Source organism: Rhodnius prolixus, unplaced genomic scaffold (genome assembly GCF_049639745.1).
Source record: "Rhodnius prolixus isolate KJV_2025 unplaced genomic scaffold, Rpr scaffold_14, whole genome shotgun sequence".
In the NCBI taxonomy this organism is placed as follows: domain Eukaryota; kingdom Metazoa; phylum Arthropoda; class Insecta; order Hemiptera; family Reduviidae; genus Rhodnius; species Rhodnius prolixus.
In genome coordinates this window covers 3,939,042-3,953,675 of record NW_027411594.1, presented here as the reverse complement: position 1 = coordinate 3,953,675, position 14,634 = coordinate 3,939,042, and the positions used below count along the sequence as shown (strand labels likewise).

At 29.8% G+C, this 14,634-nt stretch overlaps 1 protein-coding gene and 1 long non-coding RNA gene across 9 annotated transcripts in view; one reads left to right on the top strand and one right to left on the bottom strand.

Moving 5' to 3' along the window:
* The window catches only part of LOC141451695 (ATP-binding cassette sub-family G member 1-like), a 137,077-nt gene extending 132,233 nt beyond the window's left edge, over positions 1–4,844 (top strand). For 6 of the 8 annotated variants that reach the window (XM_074123203.1, XM_074123206.1, XM_074123207.1 and 3 more), the window contains 2 exons: positions 18–124; positions 560–843. Coding sequence is in view for 2 of the 8 variants with exons in the window: in XM_074123202.1 (XP_073979303.1) it covers positions 18–124; positions 809–1,061; positions 1,146–1,374; positions 1,743–1,961; positions 2,039–2,314; positions 2,593–2,870; positions 3,334–3,598; positions 4,233–4,417; positions 4,512–4,697 (1,998 nt within the window). In the remaining 6 variants the exon portion in view is untranslated. Of the gene's footprint in view, positions 1–17; positions 125–559; positions 1,066–1,145; positions 1,375–1,742; positions 1,962–2,038; positions 2,315–2,592; positions 2,871–3,333; positions 3,599–4,232; positions 4,418–4,511 lie in introns of those variants that run through there. The other 2 variants (XM_074123202.1, XM_074123208.1) reach the window with 2 other exon arrangements.
* A 510-nt stretch (positions 4,845–5,354) lies between these two features.
* LOC141451697 (uncharacterized) lies at positions 5,355–12,875 on the bottom strand. The gene is made up of 3 exons (XR_012457038.1): positions 12,776–12,875; positions 11,368–11,485; positions 5,355–7,815 (listed from the first exon to the last, which is right to left on the bottom strand). It is a non-coding gene; the product is annotated as an uncharacterized lncRNA (long non-coding RNA).
* Positions 12,876–14,634: the final 1,759 nt, after the last annotated feature.

Sequence of the window (14,634 nt, the reverse complement as noted above, 5' to 3'; positions counted from 1 at the left end):
GAATGTATTTTTTATAGGAGCTGGTGGCTAGCGAAGATATAGTTGAAGTATTTTGTGTGGAAGATAAATGTTACGTTGTTGACAGCCGTTGTTTTTTATTAGAAATAGTGCGGGAAGTTGTTCCGTAAGTTATTTTTATTGTGCAATAACATTACCCTCTGGGTTTAAAATATCTAGCGAGTACTCTTACGTAGGCTTTTCATAACAGTATTTATTTTACGCATTGTGATACTGCCATCGTTCCTCAGACGTTTTTATAAAAAAAGAAGGGATGATCAGTTATTAGCTTCAGTTCTGAAGTATGTAATTCACTTAAATATTTCTCTGACAAGTGGAATTTACCTTTAAACATAGGCTTACCATAATTTTATCAATTTTTCATAAAGTTTATCGTATTTTCGACCTGCTGAAATGATATGATGTTGCCAAACGCTTTTATTTTAAATCATTGATGGATTTAGTAATATGAATATCTCTCCATCCGATTTTCTTCTCTAAAAAAAAAATTGAATGGCTTGGTCCCTGAAATTTTTATTTATCAAGATTGTCTGATTTTTAGAACCTCTGGTGGTTAAATAATTCGTGAAAGATGCTAACATCTTTGTTTGGCAAATAATTGGTAACATTTAGAAGAGTTGCTCTTGGCTGAAAGATAACACTTTTCAATCTGATGCGTTCGTATAAAGAAATATTTGCGATTCTAATAAATTTGTGACTTGCTGTACCCAGAACTTTAAACATAACTTCTTTTTATAAGAAGTAAAAGAAGATCTGTCTGATGGTTGAACTGTGAAATAATTCATTTCAGAGATATGGAATGGGAAGGTGATCTTTTTGAAGAATCTCCAAAAAGAGTATTGAAGTCTTATCTAAAAAAAGTACACAGAATCTATGAAAATTCTACGTTGCAAGCAGCATGTCTTTTGTCAGAAGAAAGTTTTGCTTTTCTTATTAACACACAGATCTCTGTTATTGCAAAAATCATAAATTTGAAGACATTTAAAGAAACAAAATGTTTTACCGTTCGCTCAACTCCACTTATGATGACACCGCAGCATGATGTTGGTATAACTCTTTATTTTTATACAACAATTGTGTGATACTACAATAACTGAAGTTACTATTCTAAGAGTGTGATACTTTAGATTTCCTTCATATTATTCGTACCTAAAGAGGAGATTGAACTTGCCTATATTAGAAATTGGTTTCCCGAAGAACAGTTGGATAATTTCCAATCTGGACTTCTTGTGATATCCCTTCCTGAAAGTATAATTTGTGGAGTTTTATTGGATGAGAATCGATTAACACCACATTTCATGTTTAGCTGGCCGTTTCAGGCTGTGAAAGCCAATTGGTGTTGTACGGTAAGCAAAGGTAGGTGTATAATAATTTTTTGTATCATTAATTTATTTTTTAATAAAATTAAAATGAAAGCAAATAGACTCAAGAATTACAAAAAAATAATAAAAATAAAAAGGAAACTGTACCGTATTTTCTAATTAGTTACTTTCTACTTATGCCTATGTTCCTTTCTTATTATCTTCTGCAGGGCAGCAGTTTCTGTTCTGCTGGAATAATTATTTCTGGACAATGTATTGTACGAGTTAATGGTTAACTTAGTACATTCAACCTTGTTCAGTATTTGAACTTTACCAATAAATTTTATTCATAAAAACTTAATTTATAAAAATGTTTTTGTAATATTTCATAACGAAGTATGTTTATTTACTTGCTAATTACAGAACCGAACAGAATTGCTAGGAAATCCAATCTTATCCTGGTATTTGACGGAGGAACGGTTGCAATTTTGGAACAATATGGTTGTAGAAAATTTTACATGCCATCAAATAGAATACGAAATGCCCTTATTTCACCAGAATTTGTTGTAACTACCGATTATTTTGAATGTTATGCTAGTAACACTTTTGAAGCAAATAAAATTATTAAACTACCAGTCAGAGGTAATTTGTTATACTTAATTTCATTTTTTCTTATAAATTAAAATTTGTAAGCCACAAGTAATTTTTTTTATCTTTAGATGTTTTAGGTATGTGCACAATTCCAGAACAAAAACATATAATTTTTGCTACAACGAAACATAGGACGTTATATGCTATTGATCTGAATGCTAAGATTGAAAACTATACATTTAAAATGCCAGACAAAGGAATTTTTGACGAATTTTTAAGAAAAAATAAATACCTAGAACAATTAAATAAACAATTGGAAGAAAAAGATAATTATATCAATGCCTTATCTTACTCATTGAACAATTCTGTTATGAAGTTTTCATTATCAGTTCAGGTGGTTTTAAGTAAGATATTTTAAGTCAAATTTTCTTGTTATATTTTCCCTGCTGCTAAAGCTATTATTTCTTATTTTTCTTTTAAGGAATGAAATAGATATACGTATAATATTCTTATTTAGTAAATGGTATATTAGCCGCAATAAATTTCTAAGGTCAAAGTGAATTCAACTTATAGCCACTCTCCTTTATAATCTACTGTTTGAATGAAATTTGTGAATTACTCCTTTTTCAAACAGCAATTCCCCTCTTTATAATGTTATTCTAATTTTAACTCCTATTATTAGTTGCAGGTTTATCACACACATTTAGAATTATCATAAAAAGTGAAAATCCTGGAATCATTTTTCGAAATACAATTTGGAAAGTGCATTTAACTTTGTTAACAAACGATTGCTGTTTTACATTCGTGAGAAACCTGGAACATGATCTAGCAGTGAACAATCCATTTGTAGATTTCATATCACTGGTAAACGAAGGAAATTATTGGGATTACCTGGTGGATGCTAATCTTATTTGTTATATCGGAAAAGATAAATATCGCCCGCATCTAAATATTGGAAATGTAGGTAAATTTAAATGTCTGCATATTAGCTATTTAAATTTCGATTTAAAACTAATCTAAGGGTTAAACCTATTTTAAAAATGTAATTACACGTCTCTTAGAATTTAAAGGTCAGCCTGAACATTTTTCAGTAATGATATTATCCACAAATCGTATGCTAATAAAGAGAAAAATCTCAGATTGAAATCTCTAGGTTACAGAATTTATTTTCATAACAATTTAGTAGCATTTTGTGAACGAACTTTTTCAAAATTTGAAGAAAATTTTGAGTTTTGTAAGGAAACTTCATGTGTGGGTACAAATTAAAATTTTAATTGTAGGTTCCCGATTAAATGTTTCCTTATGTATTAATTGTCCATTTTATATCAAAGTGTAATTCTGTTTCGATCCTTCCATGTATTTTCATTTTCTTTTGACATTTTTTGTGTATAATTTAGTTTTATTTATTTCATTTTTGTTGCAGATTTTATTAGATATAAGCCATTTCATACAACCAGCTTACTCTTTAAAACTGTATCAGTCGAATGTTGAAAGAGAGGTAAATATTGAAGAAATTTTGGAAAATATCAGTAAAAATGATCACAACACACACCTTAAGAAAAATGAGGAAAAGAGTTCATGTTCATTTGAGGTGCCCATCAATGAGGAACTACCTGTCAACTGTATAGTGAAAACATTGCTTTCTAATTGCAGAGCCTTGTGGAGATATAGCGAATGGGAAGAGATTTGTAAGGATTACTTTGTATTGCAGTAACTATTCCTTGGAACATGATCTTCTAAGCTACATTTGATATTAGTTGAGACTAATTCTGATTAGGTAGAGTTTAAAATGATTTAAGAGCATTTTGAAGGCTCTAAATTCTTCGAGTCTTTATTTCAAATGTTTTAGTGCTTCCGTCACCAAGACGAGTAGTTTTTATATTGTGACTAATTCTCTGACTAATGTGGATACTCACCTGTGAGTTTGTACGTTTATTGGCATCCTGAAGCGCTAATTAAGTGACTAAAAAGAGCTTATAGTTGACCCTAGAGCATGATGTTAGGTTTGTTTTTGGCTTCTTCTTAAGAAGCATTAACAAGAGTATGTACCTCTTTTGTATTATACGAGTGTTCTACTTTTTTTTGAAAACTTAATTTCAAACTATTTGTCATCGTTTAATTATAATGGCAGAAAATAAATAAATATTAATTGTGAGTCCTAACTTTAACGACTTCAAAAATGGAAGTATTTATTATTAAAGATGTAACACCCAGTTATGTTAAGAAGGAATAGGTATTCGGTTCAATCGGTGTGGAATTCAAGATGCTATAAAGAAATGATAACAATGAACATTTAAAAATTTTCATTTTTTATAATTTCAGGTAAAAAAACTAAATTTCAAATATTCATATCTGGAAATTTATTTAATATTGAAATTAAAAAAAATACTTTGATGATCAGTGGAAAGCATGCGGAAAGTTGTCATTCACTAAAAGTTGCTGCTCTACAATTGCTTAATAAAAACTGGACATTAAATATTGACAACACTCTGCAACTGAAGGTGGAAGTAAGTATTATAAATTAAGTAGAATTTTATTTTTACTTTAACTATTAAATTATTTCGATTAATATTCCTAAAAACACTTATTTAAATTTTTCAGGATCTTTTACAATCCTTAGAGATACTGCAGCTTGCCAAAGAGGATAATGCAGAAGCTAAACTAAGTAAAACGTTAGCCATTTATAAACAGCTGAAAGAAAATATTGTATTCCCTTTAACAGGTGTTAAAATGAATTTATCATCTGATTTATTTGAAAACAAAAATTTATTAAAAGATGGAAAGTAATTAATTTCTTTTATCAGAGTCAAAGTAATAATCATTATCCTTGAACCTTTGTTCCCAAATCATCATTATCCTTGATCCTTTGTTCCCAAAATGTGATGAAAAAAGGTTGAAACGTTGAGCAGAGGTTGAACAAAGGAAACGCAGAGTAGAGGCCTCGATTTCTTATTAGCTGTGAACTGATGAGCTCTCTAGGAGCCTGAATACCAATTCCAATCATTTCAACAATTTTTGTTGGACTCAGGTTGTTTTTGGAAAAGAATTCAAAATACAATAGTAACTGTATGGCTAAGGACTTACTTAAATTTGTTTTGTGGAGCTATAGAGTGCAAGGAAAAAGAGTAAATAAGTTGGTTAAATAGTCAATATGTGGTTGAAACAATGGTGTTTTAGCTTGCCGATACAAGTTAAAATAAAATAATTAGTGCCTCTACATGGCCCCATTTAGACTGAAAAGAAATATTTCATAATAAAATTGGATTGCTGCGCTAGTGGTATTTAAACTTCCTAGATGTTCTGGGGCTTCTGCAGAAAATTGTTTGGGATGCACTTAGTTGGAAGGCACAGTTAAGTAATTGAAATGAATTTATCATCTGATTTATTTGAAAACAAAAATATATAAAAAGATGGAAAGTAATTTCTTTTGAAAGATTTATCAGTGTCAAAGTGATAATCATTAGATTAACATTAGATGTAGCATTGATACGAAAAGTAGTTATCAATGTTTGGATCAAAATATGTATGCTCAACTATTAGGAAAAAATACTTGTTAAATAATTAAACTGTTTCACATAATTGTAATACAAAAATGAGTATATGTGATGCGCGATGTTACAACACAATTCATTTCATGATTGGTACTTACTTTTCACCTATAAATAACTAAGGAGCACTAAAATTTATCGTCAATATTGAACAAACTAACGATAAAGCAAACCTGAGCCATCAGAATTCGAACTACGTTTAGAAAACAACAGCCTACAAAAAATATATGTTCATTTTTACCTTGAATACGGCTATTTGACATTTAAATTAGCAGCCGTTTACTAAATATGTTAAATGGTCGAACTGTAGTACAATGATACCATAATTGGCTTTATATCCTGGATGCTTTGTTTGAATCGATCCACTATCTTTTTTCCTCTCTCTCTCTGCGATCTATCTCCACACGCTTTTGATTTTGTTACATTATAATTCTTTGAATTTTTTGCTTTAATGTATTTTTTGTTTACATTATTTAAGTGAATCACTCTTAAAACTAGAATACTACAAACCATTCATATTTCTCTTTGTACAATATTGAAATCCTTCATTCTGAGAATTTCTTTTGTTCTTCTAAGTGGTTTAGTAAACCAGCAATAGGTTTTTTTTTTTATTTAAAAATTAAGGTAGAAAGAATTACGATAAGTGCATGCACAAGTGTAGTAGAATAATTTTTTAAAAAGAGTATAACATTCAAGACATCGGTTGCACATTTTGTCAAGTACCTATATCAGATTTAATATCTGGTCAATTAAACCATGGTTTTAAGAACAGTAAGTCGATATAAATTAATTTGTTTAACAAAATAATACACTCGCCTGCTACCTACTTTTAAAATGGATAAACAAGGTGTTAGGTAGAATCATAAAAAGTAATGTGATTTTGCCTCAAATGCTTGAAGACTGAATTCAGTTTTAATAATAAATAAGTTGTTTTAATTTTTTCTACAGCTTATTTAAATATAAAATATTTATAAACAGCCTAGAACGTTAAAGTTGGAACATATTATATAGAATACTGCAAGTAGCTTGATCAAGACTGACCTCTTGCAGCTAAAAGTAAAACTAACGCTTCTGACAGACCAAATTTATCTGGGAAATCGGACGTACCACAAGGGTAATTTTTCTTTTGGCGTTCTCTTCATTTAGACGAATTTGAATTTAAAACTTACAAATTAAAACCTTACCTTTGCCTTTCTTTTTGGTAATAGAACTTTTAAATGGCTCTAAAAATTTAGAAACAATCTCAAGTAATTCATTACTCGGGGGCAACTTTTCTTGGACAGCATTTATCTGTAAGAGCCATTAGCAAAGTAAATATTGCAATTGGCAACATCTTCTGGTAAGTGAAACATATTGATCTTGGTCCTTTAAGACACTTTCTAATTTAATCGGTGAAACGCTCTTCTTAAATTATTGATCAGATGTTGCTTCAGAAACTTACCTAATTAGTATTAATCCAGTTAAGATTATTTACAAGAATCTCTCTGTCTACATCGGACGAGAAATAGTACTCCGATTTTTAGTAATAATACTTACAGGAAATCCAATTTCTGTTCAACAATTTTTTTAATCTCCTCCTTTTTACTTAAAATTAACTTGGAACAATTTTATTACCACTCCTAGCACATCCTCCGCATTAGAATTGTATAAATTAATAATATTTTATTAAGATCTTAGTAAATTCAGGCCTATAATACAATCCTTTCACAAATATTACGAGAGAGATAAACTTGTCAGTCAGAAATTTCAACAAGAGTTTGATGTTACGAGTGAATCTCTTGTAAATCTCTTTGATTCGTTTAAGTAGAAACTATTTTATTAAATTAATTTTTACTTTGAAACTCGTAAATCATGTTTATTGTTTTAGAACAAACATGATATATTTTCGCGTTCAAATTTATTAGAAGGATCTGTATAAGATCTAATTTAAATTGTTTACTCCATTTCTAGGATTACTACTAGATAAATAATATTTTATTTATGTTTAGTATTCATATTAATTAAAAAGAATGAGTATTTTATTCAATCAATAAATTTATGCTATGTTTATGGCAATTCGAAATTTGTTCTTGCTAAGAGTGATATTTGCTAAATGAGGGTGACTCTTTTGGACACATTACAATGGATTAAAATCCTCCAACACACATAAATGAATATATCTATAAAATTATTATAACTTACTGCTTACCATATTTTAATATTGTAGAACGGCCTTTACTTTGCCTCGACAATGCCTTGTACTTAAATTCTTCTTTTCGTGAGTCACCTCTGTTAAAATTCGACATCCTGATGAGTGTAGTGGTTTTAAATTCGGCTTCCTGTCATTCCACTTTATTCCGCAAAATGATTTAATACTTCTGAAACAAAATTAATGGAAATTAGTAATTAATGTTTGATCGTCAGATAAATAAATAATTACAAAAAACAGATTAATCAATATGTCTCACTTAAAAAATTATTTTTAAGAATTATTATACATATATTAAGAAGCGGTCATAATTGAAAAGAAGAAACCTACCTTATCTGCAAAGAATCTTTTGATTCTTAAATGTTAGTTCATCAATTAAATATTTCAACAAAATTTCAATACGCAAAAAATATAACCTTAACATATTATGGCCGTTAACTAAACTATTAATTATATCAGAAAGATCTCTTTGCTTGATCTATCTTTCAATGGATTCTTCTCCAAAGAAGGCTACTAATTCTTCCCTTGACTCACTCTCGTAGCCCCTGTACCACCAAAATCCACGATTTGTTTCTCGGCACAAGAGATTCACAAATTTTGATATAAATTTTAGAACACCTAAGTTATTTGATTACTTCGTTAAAATGAAATTTCCTTTTTCATGATTCTTGTCTAGCCAACCTTCATTATGTAAAACTTCATTCTTGTCCAAAACACTTTAATACGATTACATATGAAGCCCAATTTTAAGCATATCACAGCTTAAAATCATTTAAATTGTATGACGACTACTTTGCATAACGAGCTAGTTGTTTTTAAAACTGTATTGGTAAAAACAATAAATATGTAATTCATACCTTATTTTTTGAATGGCAAAAGTTATCACTTAACCCTTTTGATTAGTTTTTTAAATCGTTTCTCTTTAAAAATAGTTTGTGGGATTTTTGAGGACATAAGAATTCGTTATTATTTCGTAGGGACTGTTTTTGGCAGAAATGATTGATGAGTTGAATGTTGTTATTTATTTACCAATGTAAGCACATTCAAAATGTAACAGTAAAACCTTATCAACACAATGTAAGATTCTTCACCTCTTCGAAAGGTTAATTACAAGTTTAAATGAAATCTGTTTAACCAAAAGAACAACTTTACGAAAACAGATATTCGAATTTCCTGAAGTTTTGTCGCGAAAGAATTCAGGGATTTCCTAAAAACTTGGCTAACTTCACTAATAGAACCTAACAATGCTATTTGTAACATTCTCCCATATTAAACCTGTAGGAAGGTTATAGTAAGTCTGTTAGTAAAATAGCTGGCAAACAATAAATATTACGTTCGCAAAACAGGTCAACGCTAATAAGAAATTAAAAAAAAAATACACGCTAAGATAAATGAAATAAATTTTAAAGAAATTAGTTGGATTTTCATTCCAATTTTTAAGTGAAAGTTTCCATAAAGAAAGCCTGAATTTTGAATAGGGATTTGTTTCCAAAAATCTATGACAGGGGCTTCAAACTAAAGATTTAAAAGTTGATTTCTCTACTTATGACTAATTTAAAAATCAGCATTTTGCATTAATTCATAATATATTACTCCTAATAAATGATGAACTGATTGAAGTAAGAATGTGATTTTTACCAGAGAAACCTTGGAGTTTTAAGTTAATGAATAGCGTAAAAGCTTGCCCAAGGTAAAGACAAACGTTTAAAAGCGAGGTGAGAAATGGTGTATGTTGACTAAGACATTAGAGTGGGCTCGGCCGACAGCGATATTTACACTTGCTAAACAAACAATGGACCAGTTTGAAAATCAACATCGCCTTAATAGAATTACACCGTATTCTTTCTATTACGAGTTTTGCTCTTTATCTTTCTAAGAAACTTAAAGCAAAAATGTTTAAAAGTAATGGTTTAATGAATAAACGAATTCAAAAATGGATAAATTAAGATATAATGAAAATTATTTAGTATTTCAGCAACTATTCCGAAAACAAATTTTAAGCGAAGTTACTTTTAGGCGAAGCTTGAATTAGAACTGACAAATAAAAAATTAATGAAAAGGTTTTTTTGAAATTTAATTTTCCTTTTAAACTTTCGTAATATAATAAATCCCGTAGACTGAAAGTCGGGGCTATATAGCCTGCGGGGACTGCGGAGGGTCTTGCCTGGATCCAAATATGTTTGATCCCCAGAATTATGGAGAGATTCTGGGATAGAGGGAGAAATATATATTTGGCCTATATTGGCTTAAAAGCAGCATTTGATTCTGGCCCTATTGTACCAATTTTGGTGATATCAGAAAAATGAATAGAAGTTGTAAAATTGGCAGCGCATGCACTGCATTTATGCAGAATAAGCTAATGGTTTCATTGCTTTAAGTTCAAACATGTGGGAATCAGAATATCTACGATATTTATCAAAAACTAAATAAACACACAAATATATTTTTTATGACAGTATATATCTTTCTTAAATTCCCTATTTTCTGTGGACTGTCCAGGCCACAAAATACCTGCTTAAAAGTAATCCCACGGAAGAGTTAACTATTTGATAATAATATGCAGATGAATAAAGTTAAAAAATGACATTGCCGACTAAACAGCCTAACTGAACTACCGGTCTCCTAAAAAATAATATCTGACAGCCTAATCCTCAATTTACGACCAAGATTTGTCAGGACTTACAAAAACGGTCACAGTCTCCACCAAAAAAAAAAATAAAAAAATCTAAAATGTTTCCTCTGCCTAAAGTTCGGCCGCCGTCTTTCTCTTCAACTTTATTTTATAAACTCTTTATTATTTAAATCTATAAATTTATTATTGATCCGTTTCCTATTGTTACTACTTAATATGTATTGGGGTTTTCCGCCTCCTGTTCTTCTTCAATTTTATTTTGCCTAATTTATATGCATTGATTGAGATTTGATACCGTTGTACTTATCCTAACGGTTTATTGCGATAAATTTTTACATAATAATTTATATTTGATTAAAAAAAAAAAATCCCTTTTCATTTTTGTTTATATCTTCTGCTAACTGAATATCAAACTAACTGTATTAGTTATAGTTAGTAGCTTAACAGAAAGTTAACTTCATTGAATCCAGATCAGTGATTACAATGGTATTCAAGACTCTATTTCCTTCCTCAAATGTATTCAAGTTTTTCTTCAAAACTAAACTTTTTACTAAATGTTAGTTTGATATAGGGTCGTCATCATAAGAAAATTGACTTTTGAGGCAAGAATCAAAGAAAGGAGAGATTCTCGCGCAAAAGCGATAGGCAGACAAAAAAAAAAATCACATTATGGTCAAGCGATTAAGACAAACTCGAGATTTTAATAACTATTTAATTCTCGCTAGTATTACAAATGTGATAATCTGTAAAATTCAGTAAAAAATAAATAAGTAACACTTTAGAAGGAAGCCAATGAATTTTCTTCTTCGAAATGTTTAAAATAAAACTTAATAGACCTATAAAGTTTAAAAAATTTCACTGAAACTATTTTTGAGAATATAAAGTTGCCTCCTCCCTCAAAAAAGTAAATGAAAAATGTTGATAGCTGACTTAAAATTTAGAACATTTAAACAAAGCCCACATTTACAGCGACTGGCAGAGTAATATTCACTACACTAGGTTGAATATTTTTAAAATATGACTATAAACTATATGATAAGAAAAATCACATGCAATTTTCGTAATATAAAAGATAAATTTTCTTTTTACCTAAAATAAATGCGGATATGATGGAGGTACAGATGAAATTTTGAAGGACCTCAATTAGTCCAGCAATTCATGCCCGCTTATCTCTTGAAATGATTGATTCCTCTCTATCTCACTGTTTCTGTAAAATAATGATAATAAAATAAATAAATAAAGAATAAACGTGATGGCTTTTTGATGGAGTGAACAGGGAGATAAAGTAAAGGCATTTTGAGACCTTAAATCGAATCAATGTAGCCGGTTTTTAAAAAAATCTCAATAAGATCTTGTACTTATGAAGCATTTTTAAGTTAACCGATTTCTTCAAACTTAAGATCACAGCAATGCTTATATAGGTGGCAAAATAGTAAACATTTTTCAAGATGGTCTTTAGACGAAAGTCAACTTACAATATTCCCCAACAATTCTCTTAAAAATAATTTCCACGGAGAAAAGTTGCAAATAAAAGTGATTTATAGTAGCTGGGTAAGTATAAAAACTAAATTAGTACATTTTTGTAAAATTCGCGACATAAATATTGCATTACCAGTTGGCAGATTGCGATCGAAACTATGGAATCAGAAACGAATACAATACCTGGATTAACCATAGTACATATATTATAAAAAAAATCACCTCTGTCGAGACCAGCTACTTCTTCTGACATCCCAGTCTAACAACACTAACAATCCTCATAACATGAAAGCGACACTCCAAATACAGGTACGGTCAGAAAAGATAGTTGCATGCAACCACCATTCGGGAACAGTAAACTCTAGCTCATCATTAAAATCACAAAACTAACTCATTTAAGAAGACCATTATTCAATACTTATTCACTACCACTTTAGGGCACCGCAATAATCTTTTATGATTTGATGTAGATTTGTCGAGTAGCTACTCATTTTACAATCTACAGATATAAACTTACACGACATACTACATATTGAGACTCTAAAAACAGTTTCGAGTTTAAGAGAACTTCTATATACCTGAAGCAGTATTTTTAAATTGCTAAATCATTCGGTATTCACGTTATTAAAAACAAAAAACATTATCTTCAGGTAATATGAGAATCTTAGTTACATTTCTCACAACTACTCTATCCACAATATTCTATTATATTCCCCTCTTATTAACTAATAACATCACGCTATTAATTTAACGGTACCTGTAAATGAAGAAATATTTCTATTAATAGTACTCTTGGATTAAAATGCCTTCATTTAGATTTAAATAAGAAACGGTGCTCTGTTTAGAATATTAAAAACTTTTATTATGAACTTAATGTTATGATTTAAGTAGAACATTACATATGGGAACAGAAGAGAGCAAAGCAATCTATGGGAATGGTCTCATCACTCTTTTAATACGTTTGTTTTATTTCAAAGTTTAAATGTTTACTGTAGATGTAATAATGATTAAAACATACCTAATTTCGTAGATATTACTTATAACTTAATCTAGGAAGTGCTCTGTCCAACAACCCATTACGATTACCGTTTAACCTTTAATCAACCTACCCAATACTAAACAAGTGATAATGACGTAACGCCCATGTTTCTCTTACTCGGGAAGAAGAAGTATTGTGATCGTGTCAAATTATTGATGTAAACGTTTTCACCAAAAATACGTTTTGAGGACCCCTGAATAAAATTTTAAGGACTTTTAAACTTGGTGCGTGTGTGTGTAGGTGAATGGTCTAACTCAAATTAAAGCAAATTGGCAAGAAATTGAAACAATTTTTGTATTTGGTGTAGTTTACATCATGGTACTGAACTGATTCTTAGCCATCAAAAACCTTCAACCAGAAGTAAACTTTACTGATTTCTTTTTTCTTACATTTTAAAATTTTCTGGCAAATAGTATTTTTTTTAAAAACCATTTACACTTATTGCATAACTCTAAGCAGTTTATTTGCACTTTTTTCAAGGAAAATTCTATTATGAGTACTTCTGGGAGGAAAAATGTTGCTAGATAATTTCTAAAGTCTCTAAAGTACCATTTTAGTTGAATGCATGGTCCGACCCAGAAATTTTTGGCTGGCAGTCAAATTTTCCTTTTCCAGTTTTCTGCGATTTTCCCCAAAAGCAAACAAGCTGAACTATTTATAACTTGGTTTACTCATGCAATATTATCAATTCTGTTTAAAACTTTTTTCGTGTGAAAATTGATCTTTGAGGGATTTTCCGAAGAGAGGAGGTATTTGTACTATTCTCGTCATTTCTTTGTATTTTTCGGGTAAACCAGCTCAAAATATTTCTGCGAATTAAATTGCTAAAATTCTGTGTTCGCGGAAGATTTGCTTACAAATTCATTAAGAGAAAGTGTGTTTTACACTTTAAAAAAAATAAATAAACAGATGCTTCACTAAATTAAAATGTAGGCACCTGTCCTGCATTATTAAGTTAGATTACCTACCAGAATTGTTTTCGTTTTCTGTTATATCCAAATTAGGTATTTTTTTTTTTTTAGTAATTAAGCTAGTAAACAGACTTGAACTTATAATGCTGGTACGTCTTATTACATCCCATTTTAAATGCTAGATAACAAAAACCTGTGAACTAAATTGACCTTTCAACACAAAGTTTACTAGATGTTTTCATTAACTTAATTTAGACATAAATTATTTTTGTATTGAAAGTTTAAGTTTTAATTAAGCCGAAGAGCAGAGCTCAACATATTATATCCAAATAATACAACTAGAAGCAATCCTGTAAAAGTTTTGATAAAAAAATTAAAAGTCTGTTGATACACGAAACGATATTTTTCAGAAATAGGATTTTGTAGGAAGCGTAACTCAACAAACGTTTTTTAAGAAGTGGCTTTAAACTTGGAGTAAATATTACCAAGATCTTTGATTACAAAATCGTGTTATTTCACTTTTCTCACAAATCAATTTAATCGTAAATGTAGTCAGCTTTTAATTAGTGAGTAACAACTTAATAACTCAAAAGAACATTTTCATTTAGAAATATTAACCAAAATGAACAAACATAGCGTAAATATACAGTTATTTGGCCAGTATTACAACAAACTTGAAATTGTTAGCTACCATGTATGCAACAACTAAAGATTCCAGTATGGTCTGAAAGGGTGCTTCTATCCTCCGAGCGGATTATACTTTTTGTTGGCTACAAAAAAAACCCAGAGGTAGACCTTGAATAAAAGGGCTAGTAAAGCAATTTTTTCTCCTCTTATTACCAACGTTTGATGGCCGACCATGCTTCTTGTGTTCAAAAATAATTATTTCTCTCAGAATATAAATTTAACGGCTTGGGCAACTACTAA